The sequence below is a fragment of the Rattus norvegicus genome, chromosome 10 (assembly GCF_036323735.1).
Source record: "Rattus norvegicus strain BN/NHsdMcwi chromosome 10, GRCr8, whole genome shotgun sequence".
Taxonomy (NCBI): domain Eukaryota; kingdom Metazoa; phylum Chordata; class Mammalia; order Rodentia; family Muridae; genus Rattus; species Rattus norvegicus.
Window position 1 is genome coordinate 71,574,039 of NC_086028.1, and position 22,555 is coordinate 71,596,593.

At 37.9% G+C, this 22,555-nt stretch overlaps 3 protein-coding genes across 8 annotated transcripts in view; all 3 read right to left on the bottom strand.

Annotated features, from left to right (window-relative positions):
- Positions 1-2,491, bottom strand: part of Ints2 (integrator complex subunit 2) — a 47,509-nt gene extending 45,018 nt beyond the window's left edge. Inside the window, exons 1-3 of one of the 3 annotated variants that reach the window (XR_005489890.2) lie at positions 2,080-2,476; positions 862-1,168; positions 222-360 (exon numbers count right to left, since the gene is read on the bottom strand). Coding sequence is in view for 2 of the 3 variants with exons in the window: in XM_008768072.4 (XP_008766294.1) it covers positions 222-360; positions 862-1,157 (435 nt within the window). In the remaining variant the exon portion in view is untranslated. Of the gene's footprint in view, positions 1-221; positions 361-861; positions 1,169-2,079 lie in introns of all 3 variants that reach the window. The other 2 variants (XM_008768072.4, NM_001100630.2) reach the window with 2 other exon arrangements.
- The window catches only part of LOC134480843 (large ribosomal subunit protein eL21-like), a 1,068,210-nt gene that overhangs the window by 965,870 nt on the left and 79,785 nt on the right, over positions 1-22,555 (bottom strand). The gene's annotated exons all lie outside the window — the stretch shown is intronic.
- The window catches only part of Med13 (mediator complex subunit 13), a 90,261-nt gene continuing 78,021 nt past the window's right edge, over positions 10,316-22,555 (bottom strand). For 2 of the 4 annotated variants that reach the window (NM_001415085.1, XM_039086047.2), the window contains exons 27-30: positions 20,555-20,703; positions 18,987-19,160; positions 16,188-16,288; positions 10,316-14,563 (exon numbers count right to left, since the gene is read on the bottom strand). In NM_001415085.1, coding sequence (NP_001402014.1) covers positions 14,431-14,563; positions 16,188-16,288; positions 18,987-19,160; positions 20,555-20,703 — 557 coding nt within the window. In that variant the 3' untranslated portion in view covers positions 10,316-14,430. Of the gene's footprint in view, positions 14,564-16,187; positions 16,289-17,203; positions 17,279-18,986; positions 19,161-20,554; positions 20,704-22,555 lie in introns of those variants that run through there. The other 2 variants (XR_005489839.2, XR_005489840.2) reach the window with 2 other exon arrangements.

Here is a 22,555-nt window from a genome sequence, read left to right on the forward strand (position 1 = left end):
AGCGCAAGGCCCTGGGTTCGATCCCCAGCTCCGAAAAAAAGAACCAAAAAAAAAAAAAAAGTCCCTTCAGTCTTTGAAAGAAGAACACAAAACACAACAGAAATACCAGCAGAACACATAACCTGCCTTGCTGACATTTTCTAGATGCAGATATCAAGTCATGAATACTTTGGGCCAAAAAGAAAAGGTTGTTTCGTTTTTTGTTTTTCTTTATAAAGCACCTTGTTCATAATTGCCAACAATTCACTCAGCACAAGCCGCAATCGACGAGGGGAATCACTGTGTTCAAATTCTAGAGTCAGTCCATGCTGAAGCTGTGATACCAGGATGCTCTCTCCACTGCCTCCTCCAAGTTTATGCCTAGTGAAGTCCAAACATGGGAAACACGTTAAGACACTGGCAAGGCCAGCCTGACATCATGCACTCTCGGTAACTGGTTTCCATTTCCTCTGAAGCACTGTGTCCATGTATTCCAAGAGTTCACAAACTGTAAATTAGTGATTGCCACTGCCACAACAATGGCTTTCTTACAGATACACAAGTGGCAGGAAAAGATACAAAACCAGCCTGGAGTCTCGGGGAATCAGCGTGATCTTTAAAGCTCAGTGATTCCCATAAAGCATTCCACCCTAGAAGACCTTCTCCTACTCAGTCCCCACCAAGAATAACTGACCTAAAATGTAGCTAATCTTCTCTAAGCAACATTTTATGACACAGAAAGCAGCTCTCAGGAATTTAACTATAAACAGAACTGAAAATGTCACTCTCTTTTCTGGAGGAGCTCTGACAGCTCTGAACAACATCCTATCCCCTCCTTGGGAATATCAACTAAATCCCAAGTCACGTAGAAGTGGACTATACCTGAGCTGTTGTTCTTTGCTGGCATCTTGTTCCAGGGCGTGGAAGTCCACAGACAGCAGTGCAACAATGGAGTTGACAGCTTCCACTCCAGACAGAAGGCGAAGTATAAGTTTTTTATCCTGAGCCCAGCTTTGGCTCTGGTCGGCAGGAGCACAAAGAGCCATCCTCACCAAGCAGGGCAAGAGAAGTCTTAGTTCTGGATCACTTAAAGATGCCAGGCGAACGACGTCCACCTTCTGCATGGCTTCAAAAGCACAAGGGCTGACAAACTGAAGGCTTGTGCACTCAGGCATCATCTCTCTCGATCCTACGGAGTCAAAACAACAAAGTGAAAGTCGATGTCTACGCCCCGTGTGTATGAAAACCTTCTGAAAAACCTGAAAAGGTGTACTGAATATTTAGTAGGTCCTTGCATTGGCAATGTTGTTGGCACAATTAAAGCCCAGGTTTCTGTCTCTATGTTTCTACTGACATCTGGACGATAGGGATGACAACGCAGATTAATGTGTCTTCCCAATGTAGGGATCTTTTGCTCTAATACTTGGGGAGAAATACTTGGTGGGAGAATTCCGGGCTGAATCCTTCTACCTAAACACAGTTCAAGACTTTCCTCATTACCACAGTTAGGTGAGCTCCGTGAAATATGGAGAGAAAATGAACGTCCACAGCCGCATCTCACTAGTTTTGCAAGCCTACCATATATATGTGACATATGATATATATCAGTTGAGTTTCTCTTTCCAACTTCCTACTAGATGGAATCACTGGTAAGTCATCTCTCCAGCCAAAAGTAATGTCAGATTCAAGGTTCTAAAAGCTGCAACTCTCTCCTGTTCCCCAATTGTTTATAGGGGTAGATATGTAGGTACAATCAGCTGAGGGAGGAAAAGAGAATCTCGCTTTGGGCACTTGTAGTCTTGAGTGAAATTTTAAAGGGTAGCAGAAAAGAGAGGTGACATGGAACAGTTAACAGAGACCACCAAGTCTTAAAACCTACTCACTAGCAGACCTGTGGACAAAGAGTCGTGGGCAGAAATGTTGCTGTTTTCAATAGCAAACACTGGTCTTTTAAACAGTAGAGTAAGCTCGAGGAAAAGGTGGCAAGACCTGTGTGCTCAGGGGTCTCTGCCAGGTAGCAATGAGAACCGAGTGCCGGGGACTAAGAAGACGGACTTCAGACAAAGCGGCGCTTGGGCCCGAGAAGCAGACGCTTCATACCTTGAGATCAAGCCTCCAGCCTCAAGAGACCTTCTCGGATACCGCGTCCGAGCGCCGGACGGGGCAGAAATCGAGAACGCGGTCCGAAGTTGGGCCTAGGCGATTATCCGGATCCCTAAACACCGGCTATGCCCGGGGTCGACTCGGGCACCAAGAACTCTGACGCTGGACCAACCGGGTCGTCGACAGAGCGGGGATCAGAATGGGAACACTGCAAAAAGGAAAAAAAGAAAAAAAAAGAAAAGGCAGAAGCAACCGGGAGAGAGGGAAAAGCAGAGAGTTAATTCAACCTGCACCCTGCACTTCCATTCATCCCAAGCTTCTGGCCCGAGCCGGCCGCCGTACAGCACTGAGAGGATGTCCGCAGGGACAAGAACAGCCAGCTTGAGGGTTCTGGGAAGCTCTGCGCGTGCGCGTGCCCGCCCCTTCCTCTGTCACCGCCCACCCGCTTCCGAAAGTGTGGAGTGTTGCTTTTACTTATTTTCTAGAGCTTTCCTCTTGGAACCTGTCAGATGAGTCCCTAAACCGTCAGAGTCAAGTCCCGCCCTCCCCCCTTCGGGATTATCGCGACATTTAAGTGAAGATAATGTATTAAAATTAATGGCAAAAGTTATCCCGTCCGTTCCTACACAGAAACTAGCCTAGTTGAACCCGAGTATAGCCTCCTTTAAACACCCTGCCGGTGCCATCCCATCACCAAAGTTCTAGAATCCCAAGACCTATGTGCAGGGGAATTTTAAAAGTAATGTAATCCTAACCTACACAATAACAGTGTGTCATCTTGCCTCGGATCTTTTCATTATTTAGTTTTGTGATGTGTACCCCAAATTACAAGCTCATGCTACTACTTCCGGCTTGCATTCTAAGGTTTTGCTTTTCTGACATGATATATGTAGTTCTGGCTAGCCTAGTTCATTTTGTAGACAAGGATGACCTAGTACTTGACACAATACCTCTGTCTCCCCAGTGCTCCTACTAGAGCCTCCATGTTTGGCCGCTGTCTCTGTTTTTCTTTATTTATTTTATGTATTTGAGTATATTGTAGCTATCTTCAGACACACCAGATCCCATTACAGATGGTTGTGAGCCACCATGTGTTTGCTGGGAATTGAACTCAGGACCTCTGGAAGAGCAGTCAGTGCTCTTAACCACTGAGCCATCTCTCCAGTTCTACTTTCTCGGTTCTTGAGGGTACAAAAGTCCTATTCAGGAGTGCGGGTTTTAGGAATGAATTCTGTGTAATTCTCAATATTATATCTGGCACTTCGTGAAAGTCAAAACTTTCAACAACTTCCAAAAGTCTCACCATCTCGAAATTTTCAAGTCTATATATCTCATAATAAACGTTTCTAGGAGACAGTACCACACTATGTAGCCCAGGCTGCTCTGAACTCCAGCATCAGTTTTCCAAATTGTGGAATTCCAGGATTGTGCCACCTTGACCAGCTCATGTTTTTTTGTTGTTCCTGATTCAGCCAAGGTATACATTATCTTGTTTTAAGTATAGTGTTAGGGATACAAAACACAATTTTTATATATATATATATATATATATATATATATATATATATATATATATACACATATATAATTTATATTTATATATATGCATGTGTGACATTTGTCATGCATGTGTCTACATATGAAAAAAAATAGCTCGTAGTAGTTTGTTTATCCTTCCACCATGTATGTCCTGGGACTTGAATCCAGGCCATCAGGCTCAGCAAACACCACCTGACACACTGAGCCATCTATGAAGCCCCTGAAGTATTTTATTTAAAATGTTGCTCTTCTGAGGACCCAAGTGCAATTCCCATCACCTACATCTGTGGCTCCACAACTCCGAGGGATTAGATGCCCTCTTCTGGTTCTTTGGAGCTTTGTTTGCTTGCTTATTAAGTCTTTCTGGAGCCAAAGAGATGACTTAATGGTTAAGAGCACTAGCTGGTCTTCCAGAGAACCTGAGTTTGCTTCTAGAGGCAGCTGACAGCAGTCTGTAACTCCATTTCCAGAAGACTCTCTTACAGCCTATATAGGAACTGAAAACATATTGTACACAAAATATACAGGCAAAACACCTGAACTCATCTTTAAAGACTTAAAAGAACTGAGCATCCCTCAATTGAGCACCAAAACAGAATTTGTGTGTATAGCCGACTATCCTGAAATTCACTCTGTAGACCAGGCTGGCCTTGAACTCACAGAGATCTACCTCTCTCTGCCTCCCAAGTACTAGGATTAAAGGCATGTGCCTCTAGCATTCAACTCCACAGATCATTTCTATTATAAAATTATTTTTGTGTTTCTTTTTAAGAGAGTGTTTCTCTGTTAGCCCTGACCTGACTATCTAAGTGCTGGAATTAAAGGTATGTGCTGCCACCATCCAGCTTACAAAAAAACATTTTTTAAAAAGTATTTCTAAGGCTCTCATAAGAGGGAAAAATCTCAGAAAACTAAACTCAGCTTTCAGGGTAGGAAATCAGCAAAGGAAAAAAAGAACTGAGATGTGATACAGTGTTTCTCAAAATTTCCCATTTGTAATACCTTTAATACCGTGAACCAAAATATATGTAATCATCTGTAACTATTATGTATCATATATACTTATATGCCCTAGACACCCAATATGCCCAAATTCAGATAGTAACAAATATCAAACAAACGCACTTAACACTTGATATATTTCCTATTATTGGGAGGAGGAATAGTGAGACAGGGTCTTGTTATATGTGAAGCCTTAGCACTCAGGAACCTACCACCTCGGCTTCCCAGTACTCGGAATTACAGATGTGCATCATCAAGTCCAATTCTGCATATTTTAAACTGTATAAATTTCACATCAATGGGGTTAAAAAGTATACCATTATTGGCTGGGTATGGTGGCATGTGCCTTTAATCACAACATTTGGGAGGTGCGGGACAAGAGACAGGAGGACAGGAGAGAACACTATTCATCTGTAATCTCAGCATACACAGGCTGAGCTTCCTAATGACTGTCTCACAAAGGGGGTGGGGGTCAAAACTGAGAGATTAAGCAATTTAAACTTCCTGGGCAGTCATTTCACAGGAAAAGAGAAAGAGGGCTCAAGCACTGGTTTGAGGGACTAATAAGAGGTCGGCCAAGAACTAGGTGACACTTAAGATCCAACTGTGTGATCTCATGGTTACTAACAGACCAGGGGCATGCAAGCAGTCTCCACCTCAAGATACAGAACAGTAGATGAGGCCAGCCTGACCCACTCAGATGCTGGAATATCCTTTTCTCATTGTCCCCCTTGCTTCAGTTTATCTTTAAGTCACTATGAGCACAGCTTGAATTCTTAAGCCAGAAATGTGGAGGTAGATTACACTCTCTTCTTATCAACTTAGAAGTCTTTCAAATCATTGAAACAATGCTTGCCAAACTATTTGGATAATCATACAGAATTTTGCCACCCTACAGAAAATAACTTAACCAAGTTTGGAGTTTTAACTCAGTCTCCTCACAGTTAAACTCCTTAAAGAAACTGAAGTCCATTTTTACAAATACCTTGTAGTTCAAATTTTTAATTACGTTAACTTCACAAATAATAAATAGTCCTTTAAAGTAAGAATAAGTCTACTTGTTTATAAGTTACACCTTTGATTATCTCAAATTTGATTATCATACAAGCTTGAAGAAACAATGCTGACTCTGATTTACTTTCTCTTACCTATGGTGGAATAAACAAAAAGCAAGCAGGTGCTACAAGTGACGCTTCAAGAAATTAAAGATTGAACTACTTAAAGAAGGGTTTCTTGGGAAACAGTAATGTTTCAGATCTCAGAAGACACCTCTCACAATGGAAAACGGTTAACACATGCCTGTCATCTCATCACTCAGAAAGCTGAGTCTGAAGGGCAGTGATCAAGATCAGCTGGATCTCTAGCAAATGTCTCAAAACAATAAAATCCCCACCCTTCTACAAGCACATCCGCTCTTAGAACCTGTTGGTTTATCAATGCACCTGAACAGTTTTGCTGCTGGTTTCTGGAAACTACTTTGTAAAATATTAAAAGCTCCTTGATTTGATTTTATGAGTGATTTGCCTAAAATATTAAAAACTAGGAAAGCACCAGTTTCCACTCTTTGGTTACTTTGCATTTTCCACTGATTTCCTAGACCCTTGTCTGCCTACCACCCAGGTGATTCAAGGAAATCATTGGCTAAAGGTCTCCTCTGGTTTCCACTGTATGATGCTTTATGTCTTAAAACCTGGTAATACTTCAGGCTGATCTTTTTGCCAGAGTGGGCAAAGGAATGAAGGAGTAAACGCTGGATAAGTACATTTTGTTTCTATTTTTTGCGAGGAACCATTTAAAAGTCCTTTCAGACACCCTTAACATCTTTCTTGTAAGCTTTGCACTCTGCAAGAAAGAATTCACAGTAACTACAATATTAAAACTTTACTTATAGGCAAAACTCACATTTCAGCTAAGTCTTTGGTTATAATAAAAGGTTGAAATATTCAAGAATAGTTAAACACCTTAGTAAAAGGTTATACGTGCTACATTCTGCTAACAATGGCTACCAAAATAAGACCACTTTCTTGCCCTTCTGGAGGTTTTTAGTGGAGACAAACATTCAGTACAAACTGGGAAGCAGTGTAGTAGATGCACACAGGTTGTTATAAATAGGAATCTGACAAGGGAACTTGATCTGAGGTATATGTGGAAATGAACTCAGATGCTAAACAGACTAGGAGGAAAACGAAGATCCTTTGTGAGGTTACAGAAGCAAACAAGGCTTGATATTGGTTTTCTTCCTCACATCAAAATGCCAATAAAAGATTTTTGGTGCCTAAAACTTCAGGAGCAGAAAAGCAAGGTTAAGAGTACACTGCAGGCTAGGTATTGGTACTACATGTTTGTAATCCGACCACTTCTGAGACTGAGCAAAGTATATGGTATATTCAAGGTCAGCATGGGCTGTAACAAGAGATTGAGACTATGACTCGAAATAAGTGTATCTTAATGACCAACCCAGATAAAGTAGTTTCACCTAATACTTGATATGCTTAGGACAAAAGATACAAACATTTGATAATCAATACACCGGCCAATAATTTCCAGCCAGATAATTACTATTATTTGGAATTTTGTTTTCCAGGCAAGGTTTTAGCATTTAGTCCAGCCTGGCCTCAAACTCAATGACCAACTAAGTATTAACAATCCCCAGCTGTTAACTTGTTTCCCTTTGTGTTTTTACAGACAGTCGTGCTACATAACCCAGACTTGTCTGAAGCGGCCATCTTCTTATCTTCACTGGGATTGCAGACTGGCATCACGATGTCCTTGTAAACAACTAGCAATTGGCTACAAAGAAGAGATTCTAATGTTCATTACAACCTGACAGATGGTAGTCTCTTTCCCAGTAACAAAGAACACTATGAGAACCAGATGGATTTTGTGGATAATTCATGCTATAAAACTTTCTCAGAACAAAAGAATCAAAGAGCCAAGGCCTATAGTTAGGCATTCTGAACACAAGTCTAGAAACACTACAAGTTTTGAGAGCTGTAAATTTCCATTTTTCCACCCTTCTATGGTAGTAGGTCAGGGCAAAATAAAGTCTTTGGCTTTTATCTATACAAAAGGTCATTCTTTAATAAAGTTCCACTGGTTCTATATTGCGGTTAGGGGGTGGAGCACTTTAAAAACAACACAAAACAAAACCTCCTTCTGTGTTGAAGAGATGGCTCAATCAGGAACATGCTTGTCATGCAAGCATGGAGACCTGAGTTGGACCCCAGGATTCACATTAAAAAGCCAGGTGTGGTGGTGAGCAATTTAGCAGCAATGAGGAGGAAGAAAGGCTAAAGGACCACAGGACTGTTCTAAGCACCAGGACCCAGAGAACATGCCTAAAACAAAACTGTGGATGGACAGCATCTTAGAAAACAACCACCAATGTAGTCCTCTGGCCTCCACACACATGTATTAGCCTGAACACAACCATACACACATAACAACAAATTCAGTTCTATTTTTCTCATGCAGAATTTCTATTTGCACCCATACCAAAGAAGTCTTGAGTATCTGGCATCCTCCTAGAGTATACACTGAAAACCAGAATAACAATAGAGTAGTGAGTAGCTCAGGAATACACACATTTGAGACACTTAAAAAAAAAAAAGCCAAAATTTTCTTCTTTACATTGTTAAAAACAAACAATCAAAAAGCTGGCACTCCGGTGCATGCCTTTAATTCCAGCACGTTGTTGGCACGAAGATGTCTGAGTTCAAGGCCATCTTTACAGATAAACGTCTAGGAAGGCGAGCTCTGCACAGAGAAGGAAGGAAGAAAGGAAGGGAAAAAAAAACTCCAGAAGGTCAAACCATACTAGTGTTTTGTTTTGTTTTGAGACAAGTTTTCTGAGATTAAGTGTTCCCCAGGCATAGTAGTGCATGCCTTTTACCCAGCATTTGGGAAGCAGAGGCAGGTAGCCTCTGTGATTTGGAGGCCAATCTGGTCTACATACAAGTCCAGGACAGCCAAGGCTCTGCTATACTGAAAAAAAAAAAAAAAAAAAACCTGTCTCAAAACACTAAAAGCCTACAACCACCATAACCAGACCAGGAGACTTCTGGAATCTTAATTACATGCTCTTGTTCTTCATATGGATATGTAGGGGAGATAGATGTCAAGAAGACTCATTGGAACTTGCTATTAACAGAACACACACCCCCAATACCTTGTTAAGCAAAGCCTAGGCATTTTTGTTCAACATGATTAAAAAATAGTGATTCACACTAATAAATAACCATGATTCTCAAACACTATTATAAATTATGGACTGAGCACAATTCAAATTGTTTCATTTAATCTAAATTGGATTTCCTTCATGTATATTTCTCAAATTATTTTCAATGACTACATAGTATACTCCAACATTTAATAACTTATTAACACTCTGAAGAGAAAAATAGTATCATTTCAGTACACCTCACACATCTGACAAATACATTTGTGGATATCAACAGTGTACTCCTGACACCAAAGGATCAAGACAATGTCCTTGAGTATGTTGTCTGCGCCTTGGAAGTGTTTGCTATCTTTCATACACTTTTAACTTCCTGTATTCATTACCTTAAAGAAATTCACATAAAGAGCACTGACAGGAAATCTTCCAAAGAAAATACTCAGGAAAGGAACCAACCACCATCCTTAATCCTTAGACTTCAGTCTTGGCTTATGACAAAATCATGGCTTGCATAGTTCCAATATAGAAATTGTTTGCTTACGGCTGAGCAACACAGATCTCTCTAAACAACTGGGATTATTGGTAATAAGGATCAACACCTTATGCATATAGTTAATGAAAGAAAAAAGCAATTCCTTTGCAAACTGCCTACCACTTTACTCTGAGACACTGCTTGCATTGCTGGGCCCACTTAGTTAGGTAAGTGCTCTACCAATGAACTCTAACTCACAGTGCCCAAAGGCTGGTTTTGAGTACTGTAACCCATAACTGAAAAGCTGTATGCAACTGTCCAAACAATGAACATCCTTCCTTGTAAAAATACTTAATTTGTATGGCTCATATAAACTAGTAATAACAAGGCAGAAACGAAGCAGAGGAAAATGATGAGAAAAAACAATTTGAGGTACAAATTTCAATGCCATATACATCATCAGTTTTGAAAGTTTTGAAATTGCTGACAGAAACTTTTCAAATGACCACAAAAACTTTGAGGGATATATTGAGCTTAAATCCGAACATTTTATACCACTGCCTACAGGGCTCATGCTATTCTAATGCATTATTCATATTTTAATATTTACCTTTTTCCTCATGTTTCAAACATGCTTTTGTGATCATACATATATACACACAAGACACAAAGAACGACTAAATAATTAACGACAAGATAGTGAGACAAAAAGGAGCTAGTGTGTGTGTACACGCACGCATACATCATAAATACTGGATGGGGAGAATTAGCATTCTCATTTAAAAATTATTCAGAGCTGAGATTAATGGTACATGCAGACCTTTAATCCCAGAACTTGGCAGGCACAAGCAAGGAAATTGCTGAGCTCAAGACCAACCTGGTCTACATAGCAAGACCCTGCCTCAAACCCCCCTCCCCAACCAATCTGCTTATCAGTACCTAGTTGAGCTGCTTCTCTTGATAAATGACACAAAAATAATCCTGCCCCTAACTATGGAAAAGTTTTAAGATAGATATGCTTTCAACAGAATGAGACACCACAATGAAGGCTTCATGAATAATTTATTCCATTTGAAGTTTTGTTTTTTGTTTTTTTTTTTTAAAAAGTATAAACTTTTTCATTTCCTCAATCACAATTTGTACAACTCAGTGTTATGGCATTCGGCAGCAATAGTGTTTGTTCCTTATTCTTTTTTTAAAATTTGTCATATTAAAAAGAAAAGCAATTGGACCATGTTAAATGTCACTGCTAAACAACAACTTAAAAACGCCCCTTCATAAAGTGACCAAGCTATTCTGAGAGGGTTGATGCTGACATGTCCAGTAATGATGTTACAATTTGTAGTTTTAAATTCAGTAACTTTAAGGTCCACAAATCCAGTTTACTTTAAAAACTAAAGCTATTTTAAAACTTAAAAGAATATCTCAACCTGAGGAGTATTTTAGGTCCCAAATCCAGTTTTTTAATTTATACTCCACAAAAGAGAGAGAGAGAGAGAGAGAGAGAGAGAGGGGGGGAGAGGGAGAGAGAAAGGGAGAGAGAGAGAATGAGAATGAATGAGAGAAAGAAAATACATATAAAATTTTAAACCACAGTTCTGGGCCCATGAAAACACTAATAAATACCAAAAGGCAAGCTTTTCCCACTGATTTGGAGAAGATGGGACAAATATATATATATATATATATATTTGTTGAACACATTTTTTCTAATTTTAATTAAACTAAAATATTAAAAGCAAACCCAGACCAAAATGTCAGTCAAGCAACAATGAATGTCTCAACAGACTACTATGCAATGCCACAGTAGGTGGGAACAGACTCTAGGATGCGATAGCATTTAAAGACTTTCTTTTACCCTATTCAATCTGAACGTTCGAAATAATGCGACATAATATTTTGATATTACAGTATTAACATAGTGCTTGATTAAAGATTTGCAAATCTTTGTAGTAACACATTAAGTTAAAAAATTACCTCAGAAGGTAAATATGAAGATGAAAGAGAGCATTAATACAGTGATCTGTGCCATACTGACAATTGAGGACGAATACAGCTGAGGACAGTTTCTAAGCAGTAAGAGCTTAATTTTAGTGGTTTAAGAAAGGTTTAGAAATATTTAAAAATTACAAGCTAGTTTAAAATGCAAGGATTACATATAAGTACACTTGGTGGCCCTCTGGCCAAACAATAAGGTGTACAGAAATGTATTCATACAGTGTTAATTCACAGTCCTGATAACTCAATGGCTTGCATAAGAAAGGTATGGCTAGATGTTTCAGACTGGCTGGAAGCAGACATTATATAACTCATCTTTTAAAATGCTAAAATACTGACCTTTCACCTGCTTCAGAATGGATAACTGCACACAAAACAGGCTATTAGCACTGACATAAGGAAGTCAAGGTGTTGGAAATTCACTGGGAAAAGTGTACAATTTTGTTTACCTACTCAAATAAAACGACTAATGTACTATGACTGTACATTAATAAGTTAGATCTATCATCCTGAATGAAAGGCTTCATTTCTTCTTCTAATGGCTATTTAGGAACCTCCTATTTGAGCAAAAACTGATGTGTGAAGGGAAGGAAGGAAGGAAGGAAGGAAGGAAGGAAGGAAGGAAGGAAGGAAGGAAAAAAGAAAGAAAGAAAGAAAGAAAGAAAGAAAGAAAGAAAGAAAGAAAGAAAGAAAGAAAGAAAGAAAGAGAGAGAGAGAGAGAAAAGCAAACCATGAATCAATTCTGTATATTTGGGACTAGTTCCTGATTCCCAAGTAAGAATTGTATGCTGGGTCCCTGCTTATGGCTACATGGAAGAAAAATGTCAGAGAATAGTCTTGTTAAATCTATTTCAAACTGAGGTATGGTTGTCACACATTAGTAATTTTAAACTGAGATTATAATCTTTTATTTTTCTTGAGTCATTATTGAGCTAAGAAAATAACAAGGATAGGTTTTTAATAGAAATTCCAATAAGCATCTTTTCCCTCAAATCTTAAGTCCCACCAAGAAAATACAGAACAAAATACGTCAACATAATCTGTGGTGGTGTTAGGATAATTTAAAAACAGAGAACGTGATCTTTAGTTTAATATCAAAATATGCTCAACATTTGGATTGTTCTATTAATGTTGAAGGAATAATTTGAAAACTTGTTATTAACTGTTTCTTTATAGAAAAACAAGAGTTGGTAAAGTTTTCATATACCCAATTTAAAGAAGATAACTGTAAGAAAGTGTTTTTTATGCTAAGCAACATTAAATGTATACTATTTACAAAACAGGTTTCAGTTAAAAAAAAAAAACATACTGAGTTAGAGTTTTGTAAATACAACTGATTTTGTCCATGTCAACAATTAATGAATATACAAGTAGGAATTTTGAAAGACTGCTTCCAAGAAAGTTAGGTAGACTTGGTAGGCGACTGTGAGTTCAAGTCAGCAATGCAGGCAGGAGACTGGCTGGGCTCTCGTGAGCAGCACTGTAGAAAGGAGTTTTCAGGGGTAAAGCCTGCAAAAAAGCAGTTATCTTGGCATGTGCAAACAAGAAGGGGAAAGCTGGACTGAAGGAAGGGGTGGATTAAAGTCCCTAAAATTCAAGTCCCTTCTTTAGGGAGGTGAGAACCTCCTTGGCATGTGCCCTACTTTAATTTGAGCTGTGTCATAGAAAAGTACAGACTCTGGTGTTTGGGACTGCCATCTCCAAACCAAGAAAATTCAATAAATAAAAAAGTCAAAGGGAAACGTTTAGAAAATGGTTCATTCACTAGTGGAACAGAGTCTGAATACCAGAATTCACTGAGGATCTATTTACACCACAGTTTGATTGCACACACACATACATACACATATTCATTCTCATTTTTTCTCTCTCTCTCTCTCTCTCTCTCTCTTTCTCTCTCTCTCTCTCTCATTCTCTCTCTCTCTCATTCTCTCTCTCTCTCTCTCTCTCTCTCTGCCATGCATATGCATACTTTCACACACATTCCCAATCTTTAATTTAAAAATAAAAAGTAAAACAATTAAGAGTGACTGCTCTTAAAATAATTTGTAAAATGCCTAGAGCTGGGCTAAATTTCAACCTTATAACAGATCCTGCAGAAAATTTTCATAATTAGTTATATCCCCATGCCACTGTGAAAACTGAAAAATATTTAAGCATGTAACATTAAACACCAAAATTAGTTTAAGCATTCAGTAGCAAATGTTTTTCTTGTAAAACTAAGTTTCTTTCACTGGAAATGGCCTGAAATATTAGTCATAGCCCTAAACCATAGTACAAAATATAACTGAAGAATTCTCATTTTATTCCTAGTTACCCACCTAACAATATCACATATGTGTATTGCCATCGTGTTCCTCAAAGGTGTGATATATAAAATGCTGTAAGACCCGGTACCTTTCAGTTTATAAACACAGTGAACTTCATTACTGTACATGTACTCTGCAACTACAGCTTAGCTGTAAATCCTCCACACGCAATGGCATGGACATTATTTCCCTCTATCCCTGTTAAACTGTACATTGAGACAATACAAATTTACTGTCCAACCCACCCCCTTACAAAAAAATAATACTCTAAAAGCAACCCTACTGCAACTTTTTAATTAAGACGATTACATATATTTTAGACCAATTGCTTTAAAGCAAGAAGGCAGTATAAACCTTCTAGGAAAATTTTTATAAAAGAGGTTAAGAAATATAAGACAATTTATACATTTAAAAACTTACAATAAATAAGAGATGCAGGCATTTTTGAATACTAGATACTATATCCAATACAAGAACATCTTGATGTTCTAAAGCCATATGTTGAATTCATTGTTCCTCATGTTTCCTCTCCATGCTTTAATATTCTTTAACATTAATGGGTACTATGGCTCATTACTTTTCACAAATACTGTGACTGGAAAAAAAAAGGTTAATTTTTGCTACGAAAGTGTTATAATACGTTTTGAATAATCAGTCATCATCCTAAAGAGCTCAGTAAAGTCAATGAAAAATAGGGTTATAGCCCCGCCCCCCAAGTCAAAACAATATTTGTTGAAGTAATAAGAATTAGACCCCATCACAAATGACTTCCACTGAGAACTGTAACTTAATCTTGCAGCAAAATATCCTTTCTTCCTGTTCTTTCCTTGTATAATTCCATCAAACGAAGATCACAGCATATTCATGATAAAGTTATATAACTGATTCAGCACCACAAAATGAATTGGGAGACATGAGCGTCTGTCCTGGATTGCAGGGTCACAGGTTAGCCACGAGAGTGCATTGTACTGTTCCAAAACAAACCTGAAAGCAAATAAACAGTGTAAAGTCATCTATTTCAATATATATGTTGGTAGCACTTTTAAGATTCAAAATCGTGGATGGAGAGAGGGCTCAAATGGTTAGGAGCACTGACAGCTCTTCCAGAGGTCCTGAGTTAAAAAACTCAGCAATCACATGGTGGCTCACAACAGCTACGGTGTACTTATATATAATAAATACTTTTCTTAAAAAAAAAACATTGAAGGTTGGGGATTTAGCTCAGTGGTAGAGCGCTTGCCTAGCAAGCACAAGGCCCTGGGTTCGGTTCTCAGCTCCGAGAAAAAAAAAGAAAAAAGAAGAAAAAAACATTCAAAATGGTGTGTGTTTGAGTAGGTGGGGGGGGGGAGGAGCAGGGAGAGGGCGGGAGGGAGGGAGGGAGGGGGAGGAAGAGAGAAACACAGGGAGAGAGAGACAGAGACCCTTGCTGTCTAAACAATGAGACCACATCACTACTACAACCACAGAAACTCTTTGCTAAGAATTCCACACTGTAGCACAGACCAGCCTCAAAATCACAGGAACCCTCCCTTCTGCTTTGGCTTCCTAAAGAACATCTTGCCAGGGCAGAGTCACTTCATTGTTTTATTCTCTTTCTTTTTTGTGTTTTGTTTTTTTAAGATGGACTAGTTTCAATTTCTCATGATTCTCCTGTCTAACCCTCCCGAATTCTGAGATTACAGATATGACCACCAAATACAGACAAGCATTTTCTTAAAAAGAGCAGCAGAACCACACATGGCAGCATATGCCTTTAACCCCAAGAGACAAGGATTGTGGATCTCCATCCAAGTCTAGCCTATTTTGATTATCCAGGATAATCAGAACCATCTCAAAAGAAAAAAATAAGAAAGCGTATGGGTGCAGGGACAGAAGTAGAACAAGTTCTGTTAAGGGCAAGGAAAAGTCTGGCTCCAGACAGCCCAGAGCAATACAGTGAGACCCTGTCCCAAAAAGCATACAGTAAAGAGAGCAATAGACGAGGAAAAGATTTCGCACATAGTCTGAAGCTAGCCTGAGATACATAAGACCCCTTTTTCAATAAATGAAGGGGGGAAAAATTTCAAGAACTTATTCATATTAGAAAAGATTTATTCTCAATTATTTCAGGAGGCTGGGGCTGGAGAGATGACTCATGCTTAAGAGCACTACTGTTCCACAGAACCAGTGTTCAACTCCCAACACCCACATGGCTGCTAACGACCACCTGTACCTTCAGTTCCAGGGGATCTGATGCCTTCTGGCTTCCACTGGCACTGCATGTACATGGTGCAATGGAAATGTGTGCATGCAAAAGGCCCACACATATTAACATAGAAAGAATAAAACTGTTTTTTAAGAAATAATAATTAAATGGGATTTCGCTCAGAGGTTGAAAAATTTGCCACGCAAGAATAGGCCCTGTGTTTTGTCTATATTATGAGTAGAGGAAAAAAGGAAAAGAGGAACCTTAAATCTTAAAACACAGTCGTTTAAAAGCACAATTCATCCAATGATTCAAAGATAAAACGCTGTGAGCTCTTAACCAAAAGAATAAATATATTTAATAATAAACATTCTCTTTTACTCAAGTTGAAACAGAAAACACTTAACATCACAAGAGCTGTACCTGAGGACATCTGAAGTCTGATTTGAGTCAAGTGGGTGGGAGTGTTTACTGTGAAGCAGTTCGTCAGATTGCACTGAAGGCACGTGGAGGTGCAAAGAGGCCTAAAAAGGTAAGGCAATCAATCAGTCAGCCATGTAGGGAAATCATCATTTAATTTCACTGTGTTCTCCCAATGTATTATCTTGATGAAACTGATCTTATGACAGTGTCATCTGTGGGAGCAACTATAAAAATCCATGGTTTCAATGGAAACTTTATAAGGTGTAAAACTTACATGGTATTTCTCTACAATTTTTACTTTAACTTTACTGTTTTTAATATCATAACTTAGAACCTAAGTGCTAAAAAAGATTTTTAAAAAAACTTAAAATATGTCAGGGAATAATCCTGCTTTTTTTTTTTTTTTTTTTGCAAAGCTGTATAACAAAATTGCCTCTGGATGAACATTTAACAATCAATAAAATGCACACATACCTGCTTGTGCAATACGTTTATTATCAGAGGCTTATACACAACTGCACACACATTTAGAGATAGCCATAAGCAGTAGGCAGAAGGATGTGGTACTATTTTTCTCTTTTCAATTAAGTAAAAAATTAATTGTATAAGCGCCATGAGACTGAGAGGGTGAACACCACACACAATCCTTCATAAGGGTTTCTACATTCTTTACAGGTGCTTCTTTATACCTATATGCGTTCTCCATCACAACTGCATATATGTATAAGCTCTTATAAAGTATATACAGAAAGATAGCCAAAAATATGTATGTTTGAACTGTTTATAAATTCTGGATTTATGAATTATAAATAAGCCTCACTTGGCCAATCACTACAAAGTAAATAAATTATTTATTTAATTCTTAAAATAAACATATTTTTAACCATCTAGAACCCACTGATTTCTCAAGTAAAAAGAAATATACGACGTGGTTTTATTCACTACAGTACAGAACTAAAATGGGATACATGAAAAAAATAAAAAGGTGAACAAAATTACGTTAAGTTATGCCTTACCTGTGATTCAGAACCAGAAGTCCTAATCTTGTTACACTGTATCTGAGGGTGAATGCTCACTTTACACTATCCTCTCTGTAAATAAATATTGAGTAGAAAAGAATCTGGATAGTCCCTTGGACTTTGCATATAAGTGTTTACTAAACAAAAGTGTGCCCTGAAACACTAAGGTCATGAACTACAAAAAAATAGGTATTATACTAAGTTTGGAAAATGCTAGATAAGCAAAGATATTTATTGCTGTTATGAGAACTTTAGTGTCCACACAGGTTCTGTGTCTGTAAGTGGGAGGAGACAGCATGGGCAGCACTTCCCAAAGGACCAAGGAACTCTGCTTCTCGGTAAGAGACTCCATCCTACTACTCTGCGGAAAACCCTTGGGAAGATGTTCATGCAAATGAGATTATGACAGACCAGTGAACATCTGAGAAAGGAACAAAAGTGTCAGGATAAACTATTATTTTTATTAGTAGTCAATTCAAGGGCAAGAAGAGCTCAGAGTACTTGCCTAGCATAGTTAACTCACATTCGAGGAGGGAGGGAATCACTCAGAACTATTATAACTATTATAACTACAGTTAATAGTCTTTATAAAAGTGCTACAGAAGCCCACTGTTTAATCGCAAATGGATTTCACAGAATGGAATATACATCCAGAGTATCAAAAAACTATGAAATATATTCTCAAGAAACTACTAAAATATAATCTCAAGAAATTAAAGTGTTATCATTTGAACTGAAATGTGAAGACCCCATTTACAGTGGTTTCTACATTGTGTGAGTCAGATCTTCATTTATTACTTTGTTAACCATAGTATCAACTTTAACACTCAACAACAGAGGGCTTTCATGACTCATTTTACTTCACCATCTGATGATGTAAACTATAAGATCAAGGTTGAAAAAAATAAGTATCTATAGGTCTGAGAATCTCACTCCTTAAAACCTATTCAACAGTTCTGTTTTGACAAGGTCTAGCTATGTGCCACTGGCTCACCTGGGACTCATTATAAACAAAGCTGGCCTTCGAATCCTGGGTAAACTTCTTGCCTATGCCTCTCAAGTGCTAGGATTATAAGTCACCATGCCCAGCCTACCCAATTAGTTTTTATTTGCTTGTTTCTAAGACAGAAGTCTCACTATGTAGCCCTGGCTGGCCTGAACTCCCTATGTATACCAGGCTAGCCTCAAGCTTAAAAAATCTTCCTACCTCTGGTTCCTAGATGCTAGAATTAAAAGCACGGGCTATCACACTCATCCTACTCAAAAGTAATTTATACAAAGGAAACTTTGTAGAGTAGGTAAATTAAACTGAAACCAAGTATTACAAAGTTGCTAAATTTTTTAATCTTCAAAATAAGATAGAAGTGTAGTATGATTCCATTCAAATAACATAATCATCATTAAAGACCCAGGCTTCACTTAATGCCTACTACGAAGTTATGACTTCTGATGAGTTTCCAAAATTACAATATATTTTGATGGAGGATAAGAATAGAGACAGTGTAATGTTTCTCAGCTTATATTGCATTGAAAACACAGCAAGAGTTCCAGAAGCCCAACTTAAAAATAACAGTCAACCTTCATATAAATTTTTTAGAACTACGTGTTTCATATTAGGTAATTCTCTTTATGGCACTATTTACAGAAATACAAACAACAAAGCATTTAAGAACTTGGAATTCAGATGAGCTATAAAACTTTGAAATGGCATTTCAGTAATTTTGGGGACTAAAAACTATCAATTAGGATTTTTTAGGAACTGGCACAGAAATAGTAATACCTTAAGAAAAAGGGGGCATTGATATTGTGCTTGAGGACATGCTGACCAGAACCAGTCAGGTAATGGACCCGCTTTGGCAGTTGATACAAAGTATCCAAGGGCCAATGGTTGTTGAAGAATATTAGTTACTTCATCGTGCGATTCTGTTGAAAGTAGCCGATCAGTACCCTGACCCTTAAAAAGACAAGAGTATCATTAGTTCATTCAATATATCATTACACAACAAATATAGATACAAATGACTTACAACAATTAATAATTTCATATTGCTATCTCAATAAGCCACATAAAGTACTAAAAATTAAATAGTTATATATTTAAGAGTCTCAAATAGTATTACGTCTAACCTGGTGACAGGCCAATAATATATACTACTCAGAGGCTGAAGCAGGAGGATCAAAAGAAGTTAAAGGCCTGCTTGGTCAACAAAGTAAGTTCAAGGTTAGCCTGGACAACAAAGCTAGACCATCTGAAAATAAAAAGAGGGCTGAGGATGTGTATGACATTAAATTTAATTCCAAGCCTAATAACTAACAAAACATAGTAACATCATGAAAACAGTATGTTATGAAAATTGTGAGATAAAATGAGTATGTCTAAGGTCAAGCTGAGTATAAAATACAAATTATTCAATATAGCTCCACTTATGTCCTGATACTTGTTCAACTAATTCCTTGCCCCAATTCAAAAGGCAGATTCCATTCTCTGTTTCCATAGCACTATCTATAAAATGCCATTAATTTCAACAGTGTTTTGGAAAGCATTATAGTTCCTTAGACTTGTATTCATTCCCTTTGAATTGGCCAATCAAATTCTCAGCAATTATTTTAAGGAAATGGATGAAAGAAAAATACATAATAAAAATATTCATTACATCAGTACCTCAAGCACCATTAATCCTTCTACTGTGGTAAGACAGTAAAAACAACTTTACCCCCCACGTTTTTATTAGTTCTTTGAGAATTTCATATAATGTGTTTTGATCATAGAATTAGTGGTACTTCTAATGTTTAAAAAAAAAAGCAAGAAGAAAAAAACCAGACATTGGTGCAATCCCAGCACAGATGAGGCTCACAAGTTAAAAGCTACCCCATGCTACATACAAAGACTCGAACTGAAAAAAACACAGGAAAAAGGCCTCGGACACAGCACATGCCTGCGACTGCAGCACTTCTGGGAGAGAAGCATGAAGATCATTGCACAAAAAAGTGTTAACGGCTAAACAAAAGTTCATGAGCTCAATTGATATTTATTTCTAGCTAATTTCAAAGGGAAAAGGTGTTCTATTTCATATAATAATCCCTGTATGGATTGATGGATGGATGGACTGACACATGGCATTTTCATACACTGAAACTCTTTTTTTTTTTTTTAATTATTTACGGTATATGAGTACAACCTCACTCTCTACAGACACACTAGAATAGGGCACCAAATTCCATTATAGATGGTTGTAAGCCACCAGGTGGGTGCTGGGAATTGAACTCAGGACCTCTGGAATAATAGTCAGTGCTCTTAACCGCTGAGCCATCTCTCCAGCCCCCTGAAACTCTTTTTAACAGAATTACCTTGCCAGCATCACCTCCATGGGGGTAATGAGAGCCTGGAGAATGTACAGGAGATGTAGTTGGAGATGCAGGAAGGATATTAATGATATCAGGATCAAGATCATCTCCTGTGTCTAATAAATCAAAGATACCCATTCCATCTGCTCCATCTGTACAAGGAAAAGAAATTAATATTCTATTTCCTGTATACCATGATAATTGACATTAAAGTATTAAAATAAATTTTAACCAAAATGGAACTGGCAAGGGATGATTGCTCATGACCATAATCCTACACTTAGCAGGCTGGATGATGAGGACTGCTATGAGGTTAAGGCCAACCTGGTCTGTAAAGGAAGCTATAGGCCAGCCTGGGCTATATAAGCAGTGAAATCTTATCTCAAAACAGCCAGGGGATGTTGGTGTATGCTTTTAATCTTGGCACACGGGAGCACATGCAGGAGGATTACTGTGAGCTACAGAATAGTCAGTGCAACACAGTGAGATCCTGCCTAAAAAACAAAATCAACCAAAATATATCTTGAAGCAAAATGAGTTAATAAAACCAACATTTACTGAGCATCAACCATGTGCCAAGTGTGCCAAATAGCCATGGAAAGGATTCTGCAATAGTAGCCAATCTAAAGAGACCTATATGAAGATTATTCTGGACCTTCCAATGGGCCCAATAGTCATAGAAGTCAACTTCTTTTTTTTTTTTTAATTTATTTATTTAATGTATACGAGTACACTATAGCTGTCTTCAGACACACCAGACCTCATTACAGATGGTTGTGGGCCACCATGTGGTTGCTGGGAATTGAACTTAGGACCTTGGGAAGAGCAGTCAGAGCTCTTAACCGCTGAGCCATCTCTCCAGCCCAGAAGTCAACTTCTTTTTCCTTAAATGTGGTGCCAAAGATTGACACGAGGGCCATTCAAATAACAGGTACGCACTCACTATTCCCCCAAGTTAACCTCAGCTTCAGGAGTACTAATATGAAGGAAAGACAAGAGTGAGCTACAAAGAAGGAAATACTGCTGTCATTCAAAATGGAGAGAAAGGCCAGGGGCCTCTAGGAGCTGGCATGGGTAAAGAAACAGAGTCTATCTGAGATGCTAGAAGGAATCAAAAAGACACCCTGACTTTAACTCATAAGAAAGACTTTGAGCATTACAGTACAACAAACTCCTGTTTACTTAAGCCACTAAGTTAATAATGTTAAAAAACAACCAGTTAAAAGCAAAGATAGCAAGGAATGCAAACCTGTTTTAAATAACAGTATTCTTTTTAAAAGTAAAATATTGAAGTTACTACATAATAAAAGAATAAAACAATGAGGTATGCCAGGCTCTGGTGGCACACACACTTAATTCTGGCACATGGGAGGCAGAGACAAGAGAATCTCTGACTTTGAGGCCAGCCTGGTACTTGATCTAAGTACCAGGGCAGTCAGGGCTACACAGAGAAACCCTGTCTTGAAAAACAAAATAATAGTAATTATTATTAAAATATATGTGCATCTTTGAAGATCTAACATCTTCAAAAAAGTTCCTAGTAAAAATATTTTTTTCTCTTCTACTAAACACAACCTAAAAGGTTCACTAAATTGCATTTATTTTCTAGCAGTTTATAAAAAGCCTTATTTTAGCCAACGGACATATAAAGAAGGGCTCTGGATATAGCTCAGTGGTAGGTACATCTTGTCTAATATTCAAAAAGTCCTAGGTTTAATCTGTAGTAAGGTTTAAACAAAAGGGGTGGGGATAAGACTGTGGACATATGGAGAGAGAAGTACATGAAACTCGAAAGCATAGCATAAATATACAGAAATTTATGATTAGTAACTCCTCAAATAAGGTTTCCAGAATGCATATCAATAACCAATTCTAATACAGTATAAAATGGTGTAGTCATTACCTGAAGCCTCTTTACAAATTACCATGCACTTACTGGACTAAGAAAACACATATATTTTCATTTATGTTTGGGAAGCAAAAGCCTTAACGGTTCCCTTTCTT